General features: G+C 38.4%; 1 protein-coding gene across 2 annotated transcripts; it reads right to left on the bottom strand.

The window, feature by feature from the left end:
- Positions 1 to 22,976, bottom strand: LOC132793556 (zinc finger MIZ domain-containing protein 2). 2 transcript variants are annotated; one of them, XM_060803528.1, is made up of 11 exons: positions 21,862 to 22,976; positions 8,261 to 8,933; positions 7,173 to 7,328; positions 4,771 to 5,522; positions 4,588 to 4,706; positions 4,031 to 4,163; positions 3,750 to 3,963; positions 2,861 to 3,675; positions 2,674 to 2,797; positions 1,477 to 1,866; positions 1 to 1,408 (listed from the first exon to the last, which is right to left on the bottom strand). In XM_060803528.1, the coding sequence occupies exons 1-11, from the start codon at positions 21,924 to 21,926 to the stop codon at positions 1,277 to 1,279; spliced, it is 3,573 nt and encodes a 1,190-aa protein (XP_060659511.1). In that variant the 5' UTR covers positions 21,927 to 22,976; the 3' UTR covers positions 1 to 1,276. The 2 variants fall into 2 exon arrangements, with proteins under 2 accessions (XP_060659511.1, XP_060659512.1); XM_060803529.1 differs by lacking the exon at positions 21,862 to 22,976 and adding an exon at positions 21,565 to 21,828.
- Between the last annotated feature and the right edge of the window lie 820 nt (positions 22,977 to 23,796).

Here is a 23,796-nt window from a genome sequence, read left to right on the forward strand (position 1 = left end):
TGTTTTTAAACAATACTTTTTTATATACGTATTCTTTTTTTATTTATATGTATTAATTAATTATTTTTCTTTTCATATTTTTGTTTTTTTCTTTTCCTTTTTTTGTTTGTTGTAATTGTGTGTGTTTTGTTGTTGCCGCATATAACATACATATCGATATATACAATTTATATTATATTTTATTTAATTTTACTTTATATTATTTTACGTCTAGCGTTAAATTTGATTTAAATTTGTAATAGTTGTTTGTTTGCGCCTTAAATTACAAGTACAATTTTTTTACACTTAATATTTTAAACTTTCCCTCTCGCTTTCCTTCCATTTTTGTTTTATTTATGCGCTTCCATTTTGCTTTAATTTCTTTTAGTTTACCGCGCTAAATCAATTAATTTTATAGGCATTAAAAAATAATTAAAATTATGCAACAATTAAAATGTAAATGTTTTCATTTTATAAATGTAATAAAATTGTTGGGATTTTTTGTATTTTCTTTTTTTGTTTTTGTTTGCTCATGCTTCCCTTTTTTTTACTTGTTGTTGTTGTATTTTATTTCTTTAATGTGTTTGTTGTAATGTTTTGCTGCGTATTTATTAATTTGTTTGCTTAATCTTTCTTTTACATTTTACTTTTTAATACTTTGTACAATAAACAAGAAACATTTCACATATTTAAATGTGCATCAAATGTATGAAAATGTCCTGATCAAATTTTCAATGCGAAAAATAAAACACAAAAAAAATGTTCAAATTGCGGGTGGGGGGCCAGCGAAAATTACACATTTAAATTCGTAAATTTCATTGAAGGAATTTTTCATAAAATTTTTGTTGTTTTTGTTTTAGGTTTTTAGTAATGCTTTCAACTGAATTGAATTATATGGTATAATGACTGTTTGTTGTTATTATATTTTTATGCTTTTTTTTTGTTTTTGTTTAAATTAAATGCCAATTAATTTAATTAATTAATTTTTAAATCACATTTCATTGTTTTTCAACACTGCAAAATTCCAATTTTGCACTTACTGCTTCGATTTCGTGTTGTTGTTGTTGTTTTGTGTGTAGATGTGTGTGTATGTGTGAGGAAACGAAAATTGTTGTTGTTGTTTGTTGCTATAGTGCACAATTCATTAAAATTAATAATACTATTTACAATTATGGTTTCATGCCATTTGCTTTTCTTATCTCTTTTCACTTGCTTTGTTTTCTTTCTTTTACATTTCTCTTGAATTTTTCTCTTTCGTTCTCCATTTGCTGTTTTGCATTGTGCAACACTGGCGGCCTTAATCGAATAACGTGGCCAACAGATCATCATTAGCATTGTTGTTGCTGCTGCCACTCGATGGCGGCGTATTGAGGTCTGTCTGAGGATCCAAATACGAAAGAATTTCCATGGGATCCATATCCTGCAGCAGCTAAAAATAAAGTAGAAACAAAACTTAGTTTCAAACTATTTTTGGAAGTAATTCTTTTATCGACTTACATTCAGATCGTGTCCGTTGTTATCGAGACCCGCAGCGGCGGGATCAAAGTTTTGCAGCTCTGCGCTCAGATCGTTCAACTGTGTCTGACTGCTCATCAGGGAATTCAGCAGCTGCTCCTGCTGCGATTGCTGCTGGGATTGTTGCTGCTGGTTGTCCGCATTCGAGAGACTCGTGCTGCTTCCCAGACTACGACTTGGCGTTCCCGGTGTCTGCGGTGAATTGTGTCCAGTGCTGTTGTTGTTGTTGTTGCTATTATTGTTGCCATTGCCATTGGAGGCGTTGGGCGTGCCGCCGCTGATCGGCTCATTGTGTGAGGAGCTAACGCTGGGCGGACCACCGGGCGTCATTGGATGATTGGCTGCACCAGGTGTGTGTGGCGTGTGAGGCATCTGCAAGAGAGGAAGGAGAGCGGGGTTAGGTTTACTGTCTGAAGTTACTTTTACTATTATCATTTACTAATATTTTATTATTATTAATTACGATTTATATATTTTAAGATCAATCTTAGATCTGGTTATTTTATACTTCATTGTGGTAATGGTATATTTGTATATAAATAATACTAAATTATGGAATATTCTATGGTGGAAAGAAAAGGGTAAATTAGGCATTGGAAATGAAATGAAATTTAAATGAAATGCTTGATTTTAATGCTGAAGATTTTTATAGAATGGAGTTCATTTTTGGGTTTCTCATAATGAAAATGGTTGTAAGTCTGCACATTTATGAATGTGATGGTATTTTTATATACTAAATATATGCTACATTCTTCAAATATTCCATGACAAAGGAAGGGAATGTAGCTGAAGCTTATACCTGAGTTAAAGCTTAATGTTTAGGATAAGTATTTTAAAAAGTCTTAACAATTTATGATGGTGATGGTATTTTTATATACCAAAATGTACTCTATACACTTTAAATATTACATGGCAAAGGAAAAGAATGAATCTTAAACTTGTACCTAAGGTAAAGTTTTATGTTTTGGATAACAACTTCAATAAATGTTTGTGTTAGGATAGTTATTTTATAAAGTCTTCACATTTATGATTGTGATGGTATTTTTATATACCAAATATACTTTATATATTCCATGTCAAAGAAAAGGAATGTAGCTAAGTTAGAGCTTTATGTTTCGGATAACAACTCCAATAAATGTTTGAGCAAGAATAGTTATTTTATAATGTTGCAAAATTTACCTGATCGCTGAGCGATTTCTCCATGGCATTGAGCTGATCCAGCGAGTTGACGCCATCGCTGTTGGCCATATTATTGCCATCGCCATGACTACCGCTGAAGCTGTCGTAGCTGCTGCGATTGCCACTGCAAAGAGATGAGGAAAAAAGTCAGTTTTTGCGAAGAAGCTGACATTAAAGTGTTACTTACAGTTGGCCGCCATTGGGTGCGTTGTTGTTGCCCATCATGTTGCCATTGGCAATGGAATTCATGTCGTGCATGTTGTACGGACTCATCGCCTGTGAATTGTCCCAGGTGGGCAGCTGTGTGGATCCCGGCGACATCACCTTAGCAATGTCATCGCACAGTTCCTGCTTGATGGCCGGCAAGCCGACGCTCGTGTTGCTGCTGCTGCCATTGGAGTTGCCATTGGCAGCAGTGTTGCCACTGCTCGAATTGCCACTCGCAGAGCCATTGGGTGGCGCCACAGCATTGGGAGTTTGTGCACCGCCGGCTGGGGGCGGAGCATTTGGCATGCCACCGTTGTGTTGGAGGGCACGCCAATTGGCCGATGAATCAATGATCACTTCATCCACATCGGAGTGGCTCAGCGTATTGAGTATGGCCCAAATGTACTGATCGATCTCCAGGGTATCGGTGATGGCGGACTTGCTGCACTCGGGACAACGCCACGAGCCGCGCTCGCTGTTGATCATGAGATACGCCTCCAGATCGAAGCATTGCACATGCTTGCACTCATGACCGCGGGCGGGCAAACGTATTCGAGACTTTGTGATGGGACACTTCAATGAGATCTTGGCGCATTGCGGCTGTTGACCCGACTGACCGGGCACCGATTCGGGACTGGCAACGGCGGCGCCATCGGCACCAACGCTGGGCAGGCTCAGGTTGCGCTTGATCTTTTGCACACTGTGCTCCAGCGGCAGCAGATTGCGTTTATGCAGCGTCTGCAGCACTTGACGCACCGATGGTCGATGGACTAGTTGCAGCACAAACAAATGTGACTAAAGAAGAGAGAGAGAGAGATAGTTGAGATTAGTTCGAGTTCAAAATGGAGGAAAGAGAGTCTGGTACTTACACAACAACAGGAACTGGCGGTCAGCTGCAGCGTATTGCGTCCAGGCTGGCAAACAGCCTTCAGATAGAGCGGACGCAGCGCAGTGCTGTTCTTCTCGGATCGCTCGATGTTGAGCGGCGTGGCATTGGCGGAGACGGTGACGGTGTGCGGCCAGTTTGTGTTCATCTGGCGATCGTCCTGATGGAAGCACTTCAGCTGCAGCTCCAAATCGGTGCTATGAATGTAGAAGATTAAAAGTTATAACCTGACTTGGTTAGTTGCTTCAATTGTGTTAGACTTACCGGCACATCAGCGTGTTGTAGACATTCTGCTTGAGATGGAACACATGATTGCTCACCGAGAGATTGTGCAGCAGGCGGAATGGTGGCAATATGATGCCATCCCGCACCGGGAATGTCAGTCTCATCTCTTCGCCTGTAAGTGAAGAAAAGAAATAAGTACAAATGCAGCAATGGAAATTAACTTAACTTTAATACTAAAATTCAGATAGAAATTAAATTTTGTGCTCTAATTCTGCACTTAATTATTGTTACACTTTGGATTTTTCAAAAGTGCAGCTTTGGAGTTACGTTTTATATTCATTTTAAGAGAATTTAGGGAGTTGCTTTGTAACCTCATAAGCATTGTGCACAAATTTGATGGCAATAGCTCTTATAGTCTGAGAGATCTAAGTCTTCAAACATGCGGACAGACAGAACGACGGATAAGATTATATAGACAAGGATCTTTTAGGGTATTTTGCAGGATAAAGAGATGTTATTATTACTATTAATAGAATAACCATGTCTAATATCTAACATAGAGGTAAAATATCTATATTAAATCTTTTTGAACTTACTGCTGTCCATTGGAGGCTTGATGTCCGGATTGGGGCTGACGTAGGGCACACTGCAGGCCGGCGTCAGAGGTGGCGTCGGATTGCCAGGAACTGGACTGTGCTGATAGTTTTGCTGGAAACTGTAACAGGAAAGGAAGTACAATAAGTAACTGCATAAAAAACAATTCCTTCTCTTAAACTCACCCTTGATTCTGGTAGGGATTGCCGGTGCTGCCAACGGCACCCGGTCCAGCCGGGCACATGCCGCCTTGGCCAGCGCCCACGCCCATGCCGCCACCATTGCCGCCAGGATAGAATTGCGCCTGATGCGCGCCCGCTCCTCCCATGCCGCCTGCTCCTCCGCCCCCACCGGCGCCATAGCCGACGCCAGCTCCGCCCGCCTGGGGTACAAAGCGTTGCTGTCCCATGCAGCCACCTGGACCACCGGGCACCATGCCCGCTCCGCCCATGGGCATCATGCCGCCACCGGGACTCATCACTGGGCCACCGTTGGGTGCTGAGATGCGTCCATAGGCGCCAGCGCCCCCGGCTCCGACCACGCCTCCAGCGCCCATAGGACCAGCTCGTCCATAGCCATTCCCTGCGCCCGCTTGCATTGGCAGCGGGACTCCGGCTCCTCCTCCGGCACCCGGATGCATCTGCTGGCCGCCGTACATCTGCGGATTGGGCTGCTGCTGCTGGGCGGGATTCGGGTACATGCCGCCGACACCGCCGCCAACGCCAGCGCCGGCACGCTTCTGGGCCATGTGCATCTGCGGATGGGGATAGGGCGTCATGCGGCGCTGTTGCTGCGGCGGCGGTCCCTGTTGCTGCGAGTAGCCGCCGTTGGCCATGCCCTGCATCTTGGCCATGGGATTCATGCCGCCCATCTGCATGCCGGGCATGCTGCCACCGGGGCCCATTGACATGTTCTGCATGTGGTTCATGGGTGACATCTGCAAGGAGAAGAGGATCAAGAGGTGTGGATTAGAGTTGAGTTGAGGTTGTGGGGAGAAAAGACAGAGTGGGAACATCTCAAATGGGAACTTTTGGAGTTGCAACATCTAAAGTGTGAGCCAGAGCAGTTTGGATAAGAGTAGTTAGAGTGGGAACAGTCAGAGTGGGAACAGTTCAAGTAGTCCTCACTGAGAACTTTTAGAGTTGGGACATCTTAAGTGTGAGCTCGAACAGTCTGATTGCAAACATCTAAAGTGGGAACAGTTGAAGTGGGAACAGTTGCATTTTGGGTGTGAACAGTCGCATCGATAAAAGATGAACTGACAACAGTCAGAGTTACATCCAGAACATTTCAAGTTTCAATGGGAACAGTTTCGTCTGGGAACAGTATGCCTGAGAACAATCTAGCTATCAAACAGCTGCGCTTGGCAGGCAACTAATTAGCTTAGCGCGTCGCCCCTTCCGCTCCTTCCCGTTTTACAACCGCACTTTGCTCGCAGCGTGCAAGCAATTAAGTTTGTTATTGAAAGCGCATTGAGAGACGTCACGGCACAAAACCGAAACCCAAACCCAAACCGAACCTAAGCAAACCCGAACGAACCGCACATAAGCCGAACACGAGCCGAGCACGCGTTGGAGCCGAAGACGAGGCAAAGTGCGACATCAAGTTGAGCCATAAAATCGGGCGAGAGATTTTTACCTGTCGCTTCGATAAGTCGTTGCATCTTTCGTAATTGGTTCGCCCGCTTCCAACCCGCTCTCTCTGACTCTATCTCCTCATTCGTTTCTGTTTTGCGATTATGCATGCATTGGGTTGGGGAGTGACCTTGTCCATATGCCGTCTATATACGGGAGGTTTTTACGACGAGTGTTATGCCAGCCAGGCAGCTCGTTAAATGGGTGATAGTTATAGCTAAATGAGCTGATCTGACTTTTGTATCTGCCTAGAATCATGATCCGGGTTTTGACTGTCAATAACTGTTGCGAAACTCATCGACTTGCAGGCGGAAATGTATTGCGAAGTAATTATGTGTTTTAGATTAGAAAATACTAAACTAAACTTTCTAAACTATTTTATATATTAGGAATGAATTCTAACAAAATGTTTTTAACTCAAGATTTACTAATCATAAAAGCTAATTCTCGAAATCAATTACGTATAACTACATTTCTAAACTATATTATATATTAAGAAAGAATTCTAAGAAAATGTTTTAAATTCAATATTTACTAATTTTTAAACCTAATTCTCGAATTCAATGATGTAATCTATAAATTAACAAAATTTCAGCTCATTTCGGTTATTTCTGTTTAAGATATAAATTCTTACATCATATATCTAAAACCCCACCCTAAGTATTCAAAACAAAACTCATTGAAGTGTAGCTAAGCTTCCCTTTCATTCTTTAAGCCTCTTCGTAAAAGCGCGAATTTGTCACTCATTGAAAATGCCAAATTGAATTGCGACTTCGATTCAATTTTGGAAAACATTTTGTATTGTTAAAAGTTTGAAAGCTATTGGTAGATGCATTTGGCCTCCAACTAAATTGCGATTTGTCAACAGCTGGCAGAGAGATTGAAGAGACTGAAGACTAGAGACGATTGCTGCAGCTGCAGCTGCCATGAAGTCATCCGACATTCTTACTCACCTGATGATGTCTTTGTGCCGCTGCATTGCCGTAGCCCATGCCGGCCATGCCCATGCCCCCTTGGCCACCGTTGTAACCGCCCTGACCACCTCCATTCATGTATTGGCCATTGCCGTTGCCCATTATACCGCCATTGGGATGCATGCCGCCGCCCATCTGTCAAATAGAGAATGGAGGAAGGGGGTTGTTTAGTTATCGAGTAACGGATAAGTCGAATAATATCTATATATGTAAAGTTATTTGTTCCCAAGGGTAAATCTGAAGAGGCTGCAATTTTTACACAACATAGTTCAAGTTCTTTAAATTTCAAACTATAAGTATAAACTAATATAACATTTGTTATTGTCCTGACTGACTAAATTCTTCTTTTGCAAATAGAATGGTAAATCCTAAGAGGTTGCAATTTTTACACAACATAATTAACAAAGCGAGATTGAGTAACAAGGCTCAAGTTCTTTAAATTTTCAACTATAACTATAAAATGTTATAAAATTTATTATTCTGACTGACTGACTGAATTCTTCATTTGCACATAGAATGGTAAATCTGAAGAGGCTGCAATTTTTACACAACATAGTTTACAAAGTTTGCTTGGGCAATAATGTTTAAGCTTATAAAATTTCTAAAAAATATGATATAATTTAATAAGTCTATGTTATCCTCTCAAAATGTCTGAATCGTGAATTTGTAAATCAAATAGTAAATCCAAGGCGGCTGACATTTTCAAACAACTTATTTCTTTAAAGTTGGTAGTGCAATAAGGCTGCAGTTTTGTAAAGTGAAGCACTTAAAATAGTTTTTAAATAACAAATTGGAATTTAAATTTTTAACTTTATATTAAATCGATAATTCAAATATGAAATTCAAGTTTTTTAAAGTGAAGTATTTAAACTATTCTAATTAACAAAAAGGAATTTAAACTTTCAACTTTTGACTTAATATAGAGTCAATAATAATAATAATTTAATAATTCCTCAATAATTCAAATATAAAACTCAAATTTCCAACTCTATATGAAATCACTAATTGAAATTTGTTTAGCTTTTGTTCATAATCGATCTAACATGAGTTATTAAATTGATAATCACCTGACTGTAGCCACCCATGGCATCCATGTTGGACATGTGTTGTTGCTGTTGCTGCTGGTGATGTTGCTGTTGCTGTTGGACCATATTCGGGTAACCAGCAGCACCGCCAACGCCGACACCGACGCCGACACCGACTCCGCTGCCTTGGCCTTGGACGCTTGGACCGCTTGAGGAGCTGAGGCCACCGAGTGAACTGGCCGAGTTGCTGCCGCCAAGCGATGTGAACTCCGAGTTGGGACCGAAGGTGTTGTTCAGGCTTCGCAGGCTGTCGCCGCCGACGAGCTCATTGCCCAGCATAAAGTTGCTGCCGCCCACCGAGCGTTGTTGCTGCTGTTGCTGGTGATGCTGCTGCTGTTGCTGATGGTGTTGCGGATGTTGCTGATGGTGTTGTTGCTGTTGCTGCTGCTGTTGTTGTTGCTGCTGATAAGCCAAAAAACTTTCGCGTTGCTGTTGCTGGTATTGCTGTTGCTGCTGTTGATTGTAGTATTGTTGTTGTTGCTGCTGATGCTGCTGCTGCTGTTGCAGTTGCTGCTGTTGCTGTGCATCGACAACACTGCTGCTGTTGCTGCCGCTGTTGTTGTTGTTGTTGCTGCTGCCACCTGGCGGTGAGATTTGGCCCCCTGTGGCTGGCGCCCTTGAGGAGCCCGCCTGCTGGTTCATTTCATCATTTTTTCTGCAATAATCATAGATCAAATAATAATTCGGATTAGTTGTTGCCCATTGATAAGCACTCCACATGATTTTCTTATGATATATATCTTATATAGTATATAAATTCGATCCGAACAGCGCTCAGCTGGCAATTCTATCGAGTTTTTAACGCGAAAGTAATTTTGTTTCACAGTTTTCTAATGACGCTTTCCAATTTTGAGAGTCAAGCCGAAATGAAAGCTGTCAACAGAGAGCGAGAGTTTTTTTTAGAGAGCGAGAGCGACAGTTAGGGAAAAGATTAAAGATCGAAAGAGAAGAAGCAACAGGTGGCTGATAAAGTGAAGAAACTTGAGTAAATTCCAGAAATAATAATAACAATTCATAATTGAAAAGCTTGTATTATGAAAAATAAAGAGCAGAGTATATATATTTTATATTTGTATGCAGATAATTTAACTATTTTTAATTTATTTTCTCATAACAAATACAATAGAATTTCATGATATCTTATTCAAAATCAACAAAATCCACATCTTGCTTATAAAGTGTGATAATTTAATACTCAGAAGTATTATCAGCAAATAATTGGATTGCAGAACTTAAGATCAAGAACTTAAGATTAGTTTCTCTTTAAAAAAGATAATATAAAGATAAAATAAAAGATCTGTGCAAATGTTATATTGATTTCTTCATAGTATTATATAAAGTAACGAGAAAAATTCTTTTCGAAAATTTATCAAAGCCATTAGCAAAATTCTGCAAAATAATAGAGCATTTTTCTCGACATAATTTCAAAAGAATTTCATAGCTAATTATTTGCATTTAATCGACTTGCACATTGCGCATAATTCCAAGTAAAATCTTCGGCGATTGTTATAAAAATAAATCCAAAGATTTCAATGGATGCTGTGAGTCAGTTGAGAGTGTGTGTGTGTGTATACGAGTGTGTGTGTGTGTGCCACTTTTGTGAATGTTTTCTGATGTTTTCCAATGGATAATAATCATCGCGTTGCGAAGATTTGCAATTGTCAACTCGTTTACTTCTAATGGGGACACTTTTGTGGCGATGATGATGTCAGCTTTATGCTCACGATGCTCTCGTCATCATTATCAGCAAATAGCAACAACAACAACAACAACAACAGCAATAACAACGACAAAAACATCATTATTCGTTTGTTGTTTGTGTTTTTCGAATTGCATTTTGTTAGCTTCACTTGTCGCTCTTCTTCTCTCTTGACATTTAAATGCCTAAAATGTCAAATGGGCTCAGGGCTTGCCCCTCTCCTTCACCCTTCTGAACCCTTCTTCCCCCCTCGTTGGCATAAACAAAGCAATGACGATGTTCGTCTCACAATTCCATTGAAATTGTTTTCACATTCGCGTTTTGATGGAGCTACTTTTAAGGTAAAAATAATTAAGCATATTTGCTAGCCCCACAACAACAACAACAACAACAACAACAACAACAACAACAACAACAACAACAATAACAACAACAACAATAGCATGGCAGCATATGAAGCGACGAGAACACAAACACAAAACGCAATGCGAATTGGAAAAGTACGAAATAAATACAAAAAAAAATAACACAAAATAGCAGCAGCAACAAAAAAATAAATAAATAAAGAGAAAACAATACAGAAATATAAAGTAACACGCTCACAATAATTGCGCATCTACAAAAAACAGCGCCGCACAACAAAAGCAAATACAGAAAAAAAAAGAACACACACACACACAGCAACAACAAAATGGCAAATGTAAATAAATAGCACACTAAGCGATTGGCTGATAATCGCATGACGAGCCGGCAACGACCAAAGACGAAAGAGAGCAAGCAGGCGAAAGAGGGGACAGGCACAAGACGAGAGCGAACAATACGGTGTGATAGAGCGAGAGAGAGAGAGAGGGGGAGCCAGGTGGAAGAGCAGTGGAGTGAACCTGTGATTGCCGCTGTAGCGACTGTGACGATAAATTAGCATTGAGTCCAACTAATCGCTCGAGTTGAGTGCGGCCGCTAGAACGAGATAGAACGACTGCGGCGAAGTGCTGCGAGGGCGTTGGTGTGAGCAGTCCGGCGAATGCTACACACACAAAACAAACCAGAGCAATAGCAAAAGCAAAAGCAATGAGTAAAGTAAAGTGAAGGCGCTGCAAATGCGGGTCAGCAGGTCACAGAGCGAAAACTGGACAGCAAAGGATTGATAATGAGTTACGAGTTACGAGTAATGTGGCATGCTTCAAGGCGAACCATTTGTAGAGTATGCAAATATTAATATTCGAGTATATGGCAATCAACGTTATTAACCAGCTAGTTACAGTTATGAGCAACTTCCTGGCAGCATAACCTTCAAACTACGAGAAAGATAGAGAGACAGAGAGAGCGCGAGCGGCAGATAGATCGCAAATAGTGCAAGGTGTATGCGCGATAAAAAAAAACGACCAGCAACAACTAAATGTAGCGTTAAACAAAAACAAACAAACAAATTGCCTAACGCCCGTTAGTTGAAAGAGTGGCGCTGCAGGCATGTCTATCGCGAGAGTGAGCGAACGAGGGAGAGTGGGCGAGGAGCGAAGGGCACAACGTCATACAATCGTCAAATAATCGTCAAGTTTTGTCGTCTCGTTTTGTTTCGTTTCGTTTCGTTCAGCCTCATTATGTGACTAACAATTTGCATTGGGAGAGTGAGTGAAAAAGGTATGCATATGTAATGCATGTGAGTGCGTGTGTGTGATTGTGAGTATAGATATACAGCTGCTGCTGCTGCTGCTGTACTCTTGTTGTTGTTATTGTTTTTGCTTCTGTTGCGCTTTGCTTCGCTTCGCGTTGTTGTTGCTGTACGCTGATTAGATATAAATTTCTTTATTGATTAGATAAAAGAAAACAATTGTAAGCGTAACGCATACAAAACAAAAATCAGTGTAAGATCGCAGCAGCTGATCTGTCGCTATGTCGCCTCCTCCCCAGGTCCCTTACACTTCACCACTCTCGCTCTTTCTCTCTAATTGTAAATTGCGCGAACTTCAATTTGCAACGATCATAAAACAAATGTACTTTTCTCTCGCTCTCTCTCGGAATGATTTCCGTGTTATTTGAATGCTTTGCGAGAGGGGGGAAAAAGGGAAAGGGCATCTCAATCGTCTTACACAACACTGGAAGTTGGCGTGAGCTGAGCTTAAGTCGCAGTTACAACCGTTATTTTATTTCAATATTTAATAATTTGTTTTCTTTACGAATTTCATATTTCGACAGGGAGGGTTGATTATGTCAGCTGTTGAAATATACGTTTTTTATGTGTTTAGGGTTGGGGCGCTTACTAAATTAGTGTGTGGATGGACAGTGTTGAACAGCGAAAACGAGTGTGAGTGCGAAAGAGAGGGAGCGAGAGGGAGGTTACACAATATTGCACAATACAAACTCGACGCTCTACTAAATGCAATGTGTCTGGCCAGAGTTCATGATTGGCAAATGTCTGCGGGAAACAACAAAAAACAAGCTGAAAAATAAGTGCAAAAGTTTTTTGTATTTTTTTTTATTTATCTTTTGCCATTGTTGTTATTGTGTTAGTTGCCGTGCGCTTTTTATAGATGCCATTTGCTGGCGCGTGTAAGCAAAAAAAAAAAACGAAGAAATATAATATAAAAAAAATAGAGTAGGGAAAAAACTGTAGAAAGCCGTAAAAAATTGTCAGACACGTGCGTGGAACAAAACGGAACTGATGTGTGGCATAGACGTCAAGGGGGGGAGGAGGGGTGGAGGTCAAAAATATACTTTATAAGCATTGCTATCAATGGACTGAGTTGATTTATATGATGGTTTGTTGTTCGACATGTAGTTGTAGTTATTAAAGGGGTTTCTCGTTTTTGCGATTTCGATTTCGATGTGGCCAACACTGCGTATGTGAAATATTTCGAACCCCCCTCCCCAGCCCATCAAAAAAATTGCATATAAAACATGACAGGCATGCGATAGTAAAGAAGAACTGACTGAATGCCATCAGAGCTGCACACACACACACACACACACACAGAGATGACAAAGCCTCACATACTACATCACAAAATTCGTCCAGCATTTGGTGTAAAACCAATAACATCCGCAGTGCTGTATTTCATAACCAACCCCCAGCTACTACACACATACACACACATACATACATACTACTCCTCCCCCAACTACTCCTCCACCACCACACACACATCCAGCTGCCGTCATCAACGTCGACGTTCCATTGTTTGACTGCATTCGATACCCTCTCAAAATGCGTTTGACAGTTGTTTTCAAGGGTGTTTAATGCTGCACTCCACTCCACCCCCTGAACTCTTCCCTTCCCCTAGGCATGCACACTTTCCACAGTCTGCGTTTCAATTGCAATTGCGCTTTAAAAATGTTTTCCAATTTTAACTTCTTACTTTTTTCTCTCACTCCTTTTTTGACGCCTGCAGGTATGCAGCACTTTTTTTCTCCGCTGCAACTTCAAGTCAAGAAGTGGGGAGGAGAAAGGAAGAAAATAAACTCTCAAACAGCATGACGCCAAAAAAAAACTGGGATGCCATAAAACTAGACGGCGCCTCAAGTTACAGGACATCATACCCCAGATTTACTTTGGCTTTTATGGTTTCATTTTGAGTGAATTACTTTGGCGCCAAATCGCCCGCTGTGTGTGTGTGTGTGTGTGTGAGTGTGTGTGTGTGTGAGTGTGTGTGTGTGTGTTTGGAATATTCCAATAAACTTTCCGCCCAGTTAAAGGCGTAGTAAATATCGTCTTATGATTTATTTGTCAATGGATTCTCTCGCATGAAGTTCATCATAAATTGCAATAAAAATAAAAATAAATCAGCATAATAGACTCAACTCGAACTCGAGCGCAGCAACCACCGCAAAAGCAACAGCAACAGCAACCCTCGAAAAAGACAAAAGAAAAAGGGAGAGAAGCAAAAGCAGAGCGGGCAACTGTATAAAACTCGCATGGCAAGAAATAAAAGAATAACGCACAATTTTTGATTAAAAATCCAATGCAACAAAAACTGCGGCAAACAATAAACAAGGAACACAAAAACATATTTCTATATGGCCAATTGCAGTTCGCTTCTCCCTCTTCTCCGCTTCTCCCGCTTTCCCCGCATTTTCCCGCAGCCATTGTGTGTTATGTAAAATATTGTCTGAAATTTCTCTCAGTTGCATTTTCCTGTCGATTTTAAATTCATTTTTATAAATGTTTTGCCGGTTTTGCGGTGCAACGATTGTGCCCCAAGGGGAATGGAGAGGAGGGCGGAGAGGGGAAGGGGAGGGAGGCAGCCTGGGGTTGCATAAAAGTTTGTTTTTGCCTGTTGCCATTGTTCGATTTGTGAGCAGCGCGTACCACATGTGGTATGAGTAATATTTGAATGGCTTTTTTTTGTTTGTTGCGTTGGTTTTGCTGAAATTTGTTAGGCGCATTTTCGGCACCTGTAAACTGCAGACAGCTACAACAGCGACAACTAAAACAATAGCAGCAGCAACAACAACAACAACAACAACGACAGCAACAAAACGTTTTTGCCGTTGACCGCACACGTTGCGTATACGCAGCATGGGTTGCATTTTATTTGCACGCCGCGATTGAGTGTGTACGTGTGTGTGTGTGTTTGGGTATATAATGACACTAATTAGCACTTGTGTGACTGAGTGTGAGTGCCTCAATGTGCGATACGCGACACAGTGAAGCAACGTTATAAATGTTTTGTCAATTTTAATATGAAATTGGAAGTTGTTTGTAAGAAGGTAAAAATATTAACATATTTTTAAGTATGTAGCAAAATTTTCTATCTGATTTAAGTTGTCATAAAGTGTTTATATTTGCCTTTTAGTTTAATCAATTTAATAAAAATTTGTACAGCAAATAAGCTTAAATAATTTTAGCATACTTCTGGGCTCTTGTTTTTAGAACGCGATCTTGGATCAACTTAAAAGGCAGTTATTAAAAAACTGTTGTTGAAATAGTTTGAAGCATGTAAAGTGTTAATTCAAATGTCCAACTTATTTTGTAATTTCTTATTTCTATGGTTTTTTTCTCTAATGTAAATCTCACAAAACGTGAAATTAGTATTAAGCTGTTATATTAGAATATCTAAATTCAAAATTAAAAGATTATTTTGTATTTTATTTTGATCATTTCTACCTTCAAATTATTACAAATAAAATTGAAAAGATTATATATTAAAAGCAAAAGGATTATTTTGACCATTTCTATTTTTTTATTTTTAACATAAAAAAAATGGAAAAGAAATAGATTATTTTTTACTTTATTTCTATTTTCGGCATACAAAAATTAAAGAATACTATTTTTTATTTTATTATTTAAGAAAATAAAGACGAAAATAATAATTTTCATTTTATTTTTACCATTTCTATATTCAACATATAAAAATTGAAAGAAAAAGATTTTTGTTTTATTCTTGGACAAATAAAAAGAAAAACCAAAAATTGTAAAATAATTATTTGATTTTGTAACAGTTACTTTCATTACTTTGCTGCACCTTTATTTCTACACATTTTCTTTTTAAGCTTTCCTATTGTCCGTTCACTTTAGGCAGTGTTCACTGTAGCGCACATGTCAACTAAATGCTGCTGTATACTAAGCATTTTGTCGTTTGGAGAACTGCGTCATAGTACTCGTATTTTCAGAGTTCAACGCATAAATAAAATGTGCAATGCATTTCACAACTTTGTAATTGCATTTCGCTCGTTGTTGTTGTTGTTCGATAGTGTTGTTGTTGATGTTGTTGTTGGTGCTACTGTCCTTGTGTGATGTAACCCCAAATGGTTTTTGATGGCTGTCGCTGTCGCTGTTGGTTGCTGTCTGCTCGAACAGCGATAAAAACAAAACAGAAACAGAAAAAAAACAGGCAGCATTGACTTGTAACACGCGCTAATCAACAACAGCAACAAAGTTGGTTCCAGACCAGCTCTGTCTGCCCTCCGCCCCCTTTCCCTTTGCCCCTCTTTACTTATTGCCTTTCCCCTGTACTGACTGTAACTATCAATCAGTCGACAGTTTTGCGCACCTTACGCCTAGTTTGTCGCTTTTGGTTGCTTTTGCTATCTTATCTGTCAGTTTTGCTGAAACAAAATTTATGCCAACGTCGCTCGCTGGCTCGACGAACGGTGTGTAGAACCTTGTGGCATATACGAAATGAATTCTAAACGAATTGGATAATTCGTTAGCGTCATCCAAAAGTTAGTTTTGTTTTTCGTTGTCGTTGTCGTTGTTTTTTATCTAATCGCCAATTAAACACAATCGTCCATTGCGAGATCGCCAGGCAAAAGCAAAAATCATAAACAATTAGAGACACATAAACATTAAAAATAAATCGAAGGCTGACTGTCATCGCAAAAGCTAAAGCTTAGTGCAAAAACACAAAACACAACAAAAAAAAAGAAGCTGCAATAATTTTTGCTCAAGTATTTTAAGAGAGAGAAACAGCAACAGCAACCAAAGCACATAAACAATATACATAAATCACATTTTTAAAATAAAACAAAGCGAAAATTGCAACAGCGCAAATAAAAACGACGAAAAACTCAACGCATAAATCGACGCTGGCTTCTCAGTCATCATCGTTGTTGTTGTTGTTGTTGTTGTTGTTGTTGCTGACGCTGGCGTCGTACTTGAAAACCAGTTTGAAGCAACACAAAAATGTCGACTGAAGTACAGCTAAACAACAAACAAAAACAAGCCCAAGACGAAATTGTTTAAGAAATTTGTGCCATAAATTCAGAAATCTTCAAATCTTTCAACATAACCACAAAATTGTTAAAGCCAACAAAACTTGTGGAATGAGGAAGAAGGAAACAGTTTCGAGGAACAGTATATGAATCAACCACATCAACAGCTGTTTTTGGTCACTCGAAACTGTGAGAAGCGCTGAGAGAGGCAGCTTGCAAATTTATGAGAAGCGCTGAGAGAGGCGCAAATGTTGTTGAACGTAAAACGATGAGCTGCAATTCTTAATCAAAAATATGCGAGCATGATCAGAATTAAATCACAATTGACTTATCAGCATGATGTGTAAGTTTTTCTACTATTACTTGCAACTTTACTTAATAGAGAAAGTTGCGGTAATAAGAATAGAAACACATTTTTAACAGTTAATATTAAACTTTAACCTCAGCAGTAATTGCGAATGGAGGAGCTCTTGTTTACTTTCGATTAATCGCGCAATGTAATTACAAGTATTTCCAGTTCTCAGCACATTTTGTTGTTCATTCATTTGTGCACCGTTCATTACGAATCTGCACTCGTTTCACAATATATATATAATACTTATAATCGCGATCGCAATACCATAAATATTTGCCATACGCTCATACGCGCCGCAGTTGAAAGTTCCATTCACAAAAAAAAAATGAAAAAAATAATCGAAAAACGACACGAAAATAAAAAAAACCGATTGACAATCTCTTCAATCGTAGACCGTTAACGGTATAAACCTTATATATAGTATGTAGTTGAGGGGTATTCTATGGTATTCGGGGGCCTAAAACACACATTTCGTCAGCTAGTAGGTGGGCGGTTTTTTATATTTTTCGTGTGTGTTGGAAAGAAGTCAGATGATAAGCGATGCGATAACTCAACAATTCTGCATACCTCAGAGAGGGAGAGGAAAGATATAGATAGATAGAGATACGAGGGAATGCGATAGAAGAACCCGAAACCCGAACCCGAACCAAAAGTGCCATATAAATTTCCATTGTTTCGAATTGTACGAATCGAAAATGGACGCTACGATCTGTTTGTCTGTCAGGTTGAGGCAAATAACAGCACTTTGCTCCATAATTTGTCGTCGTTGTTGTTGTGCTGATAAGGTGCGCTTTTTGTTGTTGTTGTTGTTGTTTTTTTGGTTACCTTTGATTTCTCGTGTGCAACTGAAACTTGTGCTGAGTGCTATCTATGGCTCTGACAACAACTTTGGTTTCTATTTATATTTTTTGTTGTTGTTCGGTTAGGTTTTTTTGTTTTTTCTGAGTTCTGTTTTTCCGTTTTAAGCATACATTTTACTATACAATATCTATGCGAATGTATTGAGGCTCTGATATCAATGCTGGTTGCCTTTTAATTGGGTCGTTAAACGTATATTTTGTTTTTTTTTTCTTCGGTTTGTGTGGTTTTTTCGGTGGTTTTTGTTCTCTAGGAGGGGGAAACGCTTTTTATCATGTGACTTCTTCAAGGTGTTTTGGGGACAGTTTCAAAAAAGAAAAATAAAGAGTGTTGTAAAACAATGAGTCATAAGTTAGGATCTTTTTATCAAGTGACTTATTCGAGGTGTTTTTAAATTTAGAGAAATAGTGTTGTAAAACGACTCAAGTGAAAAAAAACAAGCTCTTAACCTATTATTGCCTGATCAAATCGCTCTTTATTAGGTGACTTGAGGTCAGTACACAAAGCGTGTTGGATAACGGCAAAACTTAAAAGTTAGGATCTTTTAAACAAGGTGTTGTGAGGACGATTTAGAGTGTTGAACAATGACAAGAGTCAAAATTCAAGCTCTTAACCCATTTTTGCTTAATTAAATCTTTTCTTTAAGAGTTTAGAGAACAATTCGAGAATGAGTGTTGGAAAACGACAACCCATTAATCTCTAATCAAATCACGTGACTTCTTTAAGGTCTTTCGAAGACCATTTAAAAAGATAAGTTTTGTGAAACGCCAAGTGTCAAAGGTTAGACTTTTAACTGAATTATGATTCAAAAATAAGTGTTGAAAAACGACAACTTATTAATCTCTACTCAAATCGACATTTATCAGGTGACTTCATCTAGCAGAAAAAAAATTTTGACGACCATTGAAAAGAGAAGTGTTGTAAAACGCCGAGAGTCAAAAGTCAGACTCTTAACCCTTTGATGCCGTATCAAATCAAATTTGAAAATGAGTGTTGAAAAACGACAACCTATTAATCTTTAATCAAATCGATCGCTTAAAGTTGTTTTGAGGATCATTTCAAAAGAGAAGTGTTGTGAAACTCCAAAAGTCAGGATTTAACCTGATCAATGAAATCTTTTTTTAAGGCGTTTCGAGATCATTTCGAAAATGAGTGAAACGACAATTTCTAATCAAATCGATTTTAATCAGGTGACTTCTTCAAGCTGTTTTGAGCACCTTTTAAAAAGAGAAGTGTTGTGAAACGCAAAGAGTCAAAAGACAGGATCTAACCTGATCAATGAAATCTTTTTTTTCGAGATCAATTCCAAAATGAGTGTTGAAAAATGACAACTCACTAAACTCCAATCAAATCGATTTTAATCAGGTGACTTTTTCAATATGTTTTGAATACCTTTTAAAAAGAGAAGTGTTGTGAAACGCAAAGAGTCAAAAGTCAGAATCTTAACCCATTAATGCCTAATCAAATCGAAATTTGCAATTAGATATGCGAGACAAGCGTTGACCTTCACAACGTAAAGTACAAAAAGGGGGTTAAAAAGTAGGCCCACAAAAGTATATTTGTATATACATAAATGGGGTGGTTTCATTTACACGTGTAACGTGTAGATATATGTATGTTGATCGTATATCAAGGGTTGATGGGTTTATTAATACGCTGTGCACTTATTAGAGGCATTTTTCATAAGTGCACGCGGTCTCGGTCTCGGTCTCTGTTTCGATAAAGCAATAAATGGCTGCGAATGTTTGTTTCTCTCTGGGGTTAATGAGAGTATGAAGCGTTCCTCTTCTCTCTCTCTCTCTCTCTATATATCTTTCCGAATTGCACCTCGAGGTATTCTCCGGGGGGTTGTTCGCTGTTGTTTATATTTGATTTTTTTTGCGTTTGCGTTTGCGTTTGCTTTGGCGATTTGCAAATGGTTTTCCGCGTTTAGGTTTTGTTTTTCTGCCCATTTACTTATTGTATCGCATTTTTATTTCCCGTGTGAAAATTGCCAAAGGCAGAAACAGAATCGACAACAGGAAGTCCTTCGGGGAGGTAAAAACGGCTACTTTGTCGTCCTTTCTTTTCGTTGTTGTTTTTTTTTTTCGCTGCTGTTGTTAATTTTTGGCGACTCTTTTATGCGGTGGTTGCTTTGTGTATTGTTGTGTGTGTGTTGATGGGTTGTGATTTGGTTGCCTTGGTGGTTGATTGATGTGTCGCATCGCTTTTCGATATGATGATGACGATATGCACTTTTAGTATAGTTTGTACTGTATCTTTAAGATACAAAACGTTTTCTTTTGCCACTGACTTTCGACTACCTGTGAGCTGAATGGGTTGAATACCTGTGCCGGCATTTTCTTGATGAATTACAAGCGTCTTTGGTTTCATTGTTGTGGAGGGAAAAATATGCGTGGCATGTGAGAAAAACAGCAAACGTAGGTAGGCAAAAAAAAAAAAACTAAGACTCTAAGAACGGAAAAGAAGAAAACGAGAGACGGACCCAATCCCAATTCCAGATGAGACGAGTTTGTAATGCTTCGTTCGGTTTGACCTTTTTTTCTTTTCCACTTTCGGCCCCTCTCTTTCTCTCTCTCTCTCTCTCTCTCTCTGTTCTCCCCCATTTTGCCCGATACAAAAGCCAGAAAAAAAAGACTGACAATGTGTAGCGGGAAAAAAAATGTTCTTTCATTCTTCTACGAAAATAGTTCAATGGAAAAACTGCTGAGGAAAAACTACAGCTACAAAGCAACAACAACAGTAGGTCGAAAAGAAGAAGAAGTAGAAGAAGAAGAAGAAGAAGAAGTCGCAGAACAAATTGTGTTTGCTTCTGCTTCTTTACTTCTCTTCACTTCACTTCTCTTCGACTTGTGGCGTACGTGCAAACACTGAGGTGAGTCTGTGTCTGTGTGTGTGTCTGTCTGTGTGTGTGTGAGAGTCAATTATGGGTCAGCTGTGCGTGAGAGAGAAAGAGAGAGAGAGACACACTCCATCACAGCTGATGCGAGGATGTGTTTACGAGGGGCGAATAAGAAACTCAACAAAATAAATAAATTTACTTGAAGAGGCCACCAAAAAAAAATTCTAGTTAATTCCAATTATACAATTTCACAATCTATAAACAATTTCTGGGTGATTAAAAATTAACGCGAGACTGATAAAACAAAAGTTAAATGTCATTTATCACACACATCGATGACACACTTGAAATTGCGAAAATACTTAAGAACTATTTATAAGTATATTTATAAAAGAAAACCATTCAAAACTAAGTAGCTAATTTTGGTATATTCTTAATTTACAAGCTAACAAATAAGTTATGGTATTTTGGTATATTCTTAATTTAGTATTTTAGGCATAATTTCAATTGATTATTCCCAAAATGAAACTACAAATATTTATTTTTGGAATTTTTGTTATCGAATTTGTCACTTTTAGTATAATATTAAAATTGATTTTTGATTTGATTTTTATTTTTTTTTGTGTTTACAACAAACAAAGCATAATTTGTACAAAAAATTTACAATAAAATATCTAAAAACAAAAGCACATTCCTTTCAAAGCACAACAATTAAAAGAGTTTCTAGATAAAGAAATACACAAAATTTTTTTTTTGCCATTTGCACAGTTATTTGTTATTAATTATTAATGGGGATATTAATAATTTTATGATTGAAATTAAAGTGGCAAAGTTAATTTTTTTTGTTTGTTGTTTTAAATGGAATTTATTTTTAGATATTTTACCTAAGTTTTGCTTTATTGCGCTTGTTGTTGTTGTTGTTGTTGGTGGTGGTGTAAGTGGTAGAAGAAGAAGAAGAAGTAGAAGTGGAGAGAAGTCAGCAGCTGTTGTTGTTGTTGTTTGTTTGTTTCTTTGTTGCTTGTTATCAGTTTGTTGTTTGTTTATTTTGCTCTCACTTTTGCACTCAGAATTCGTTTTTAATTTTCAATTAATCGTAATTCGATTACATTGATATTTATTTTGCACTTTTTATCATTTATTTACTTCTTTGTTTGTTTGTTTTGGTAAAAATTGAAACTTACTTTTTGGAATTGCGCTTCGTTGTTTGTTTGGAATACATGGGAATTTTGTCAACAATCAATTGCATGGCATCAACAAATACATGGGCATCTAACACACACTTGTGTCCACTGTGTGTGTGTGTGTGTGTGAGTTGTTGTTGTTTGTTTGTTTGTTGCTTGTTTCAACTGTTTTCTTTTGTTGTTTGGTGTTGATTGTTGCCTCAAAGGTTCAGCGACATTTTGCCAAAGTTTATTTCAACTTTGTTTTCAATTTTTATTTTTAAAACTTTATTTTTTTGTGCACTTTTTCTTTCACTTTTGTTGTTGTTTGTTGTTGTTTGTTACGCTTTCACATTTCTTGGGTCTGTTTTGTTTTGTTTTTTTTTTTTTTGTTTTATGTGTTGCACAAGTTTTCCGAATTTGTTGTTTTCTTTCTTTTTTTTGGTTGCTAGCAAAATTTTTAAATAATTTTTGTTTGCACTTGATTTTTTGTTTGTTTTTGATTATTTTAATTTTGTTTCACTTGTTGTGCTTGTTTGTTTGTTTGTTTGTTGTTTGTGTTGTAATACTGTTGTTGTAGTAATCCAAGTTTTTGTTGTTGCTGCTGTAGTTGGTTGTTGTTGTTGTTGTTGTTTTTGTTTGTTGATGTTTTGCTGAGTTGCAACAGGAACTTTTTATAGCACTTAATCCACAAAATGTGCTTGTTGATTGTTGTTTTTATTTTGTTGTTTGTTTTTTGTTGTCACTTGTTTTTTTGTTTGTTCGAATTGTCACTTGAACTTGTAATTTGTTTATCTTCATTTAACTGATAATTTCTTTGTTTTGTTTTTAAATTTTTTTTTTTAATACACTTTTCAAATACTTCACTGTTTGAATTGTTAATTCAATAATTTTACATTTTTTGATGTTATCTTGTGTGTGTAAAAAAACTTCTCATTATTTTCGAAATAAATTCCAACAATAATTTTTTTGACGTGGTCTCTCTTTGATTTGTTGTTGATTTTGCTGCTGCTGTTTGTTATGTGTGTGCTTGTCGGGTGCGCGTGTTTCAACCGAACGACGACAACATTCGACGGCAGCCAGAAAGGAACTGAAGCTGGCTGGCAGCGCTGACCGTGGCACGACTCGAAACTGACTGAACGGGAAACTGTTCGACTGCGATGGCCGCTGCCGCTGCTGTCGTCGCTGTTGCTGTTGCTGCCGCTGCTGCTGCTGCGATGGCGGCGCTACCTTCGCACCCACACACACACTCACACACACACATAGAGGCAGACATAAACCGAACGAACGAACGAGCAAACGAACGAGAGAACGAGCAAGTTCGTCGTCGTTGTCATCGTCGTCGTCGTTGGTACAGTTTGACGGCTCTCTTGAGTTCACGCTCTCTTTGTCGCCCTCTCTCTGTCTGTCGTTCGACTATTTGGTTTGTGTGCTCCGCTCGCGCGCGCTTGATTTATTTCAGGTCGCTGTGTTTGGTATTCATTTGACTGTTAAGGGGCGACGACGCGCGAGCACTTAAGTAAAATAATAATTATACGTATGTCAATTTGTTTGACTTCCTTGCGTGCGTACAGCGCAAAGAGTAGTAGAATCTACTACTTTTCTGGCTACTACTTTTACTACTACTTTTTTGTGACATTTATTGGGTTTGTTTTGAAAGCGTTTAATAGGCACAAGCACAAACACACATACACACACGGGCGCACATCGCTCATACGTCATGTGTGTGTGTGTGTGTGTGTGAGTGGGCAGCGTTAAGTAGATTTTTCAGCACATTTGTCTTAATTGTTGTGATTTGTGGTTGATATTTGAATGATTTACGGTCGCCAGGGGCGCAATTTTTTTGTTGTTCATTCGATATTTTTGCGGCTTACATATGCAAATTGAGTGTTATTAAAATGCAAATTAATTGTTGCTTAAACGTTGACATTATACTCAACCCAATTAACTTGCAAA

This window comes from Drosophila nasuta, chromosome 3, assembly GCF_023558535.2.
Source record: "Drosophila nasuta strain 15112-1781.00 chromosome 3, ASM2355853v1, whole genome shotgun sequence".
Lineage (NCBI taxonomy): Eukaryota > Metazoa > Arthropoda > Insecta > Diptera > Drosophilidae > Drosophila > Drosophila nasuta.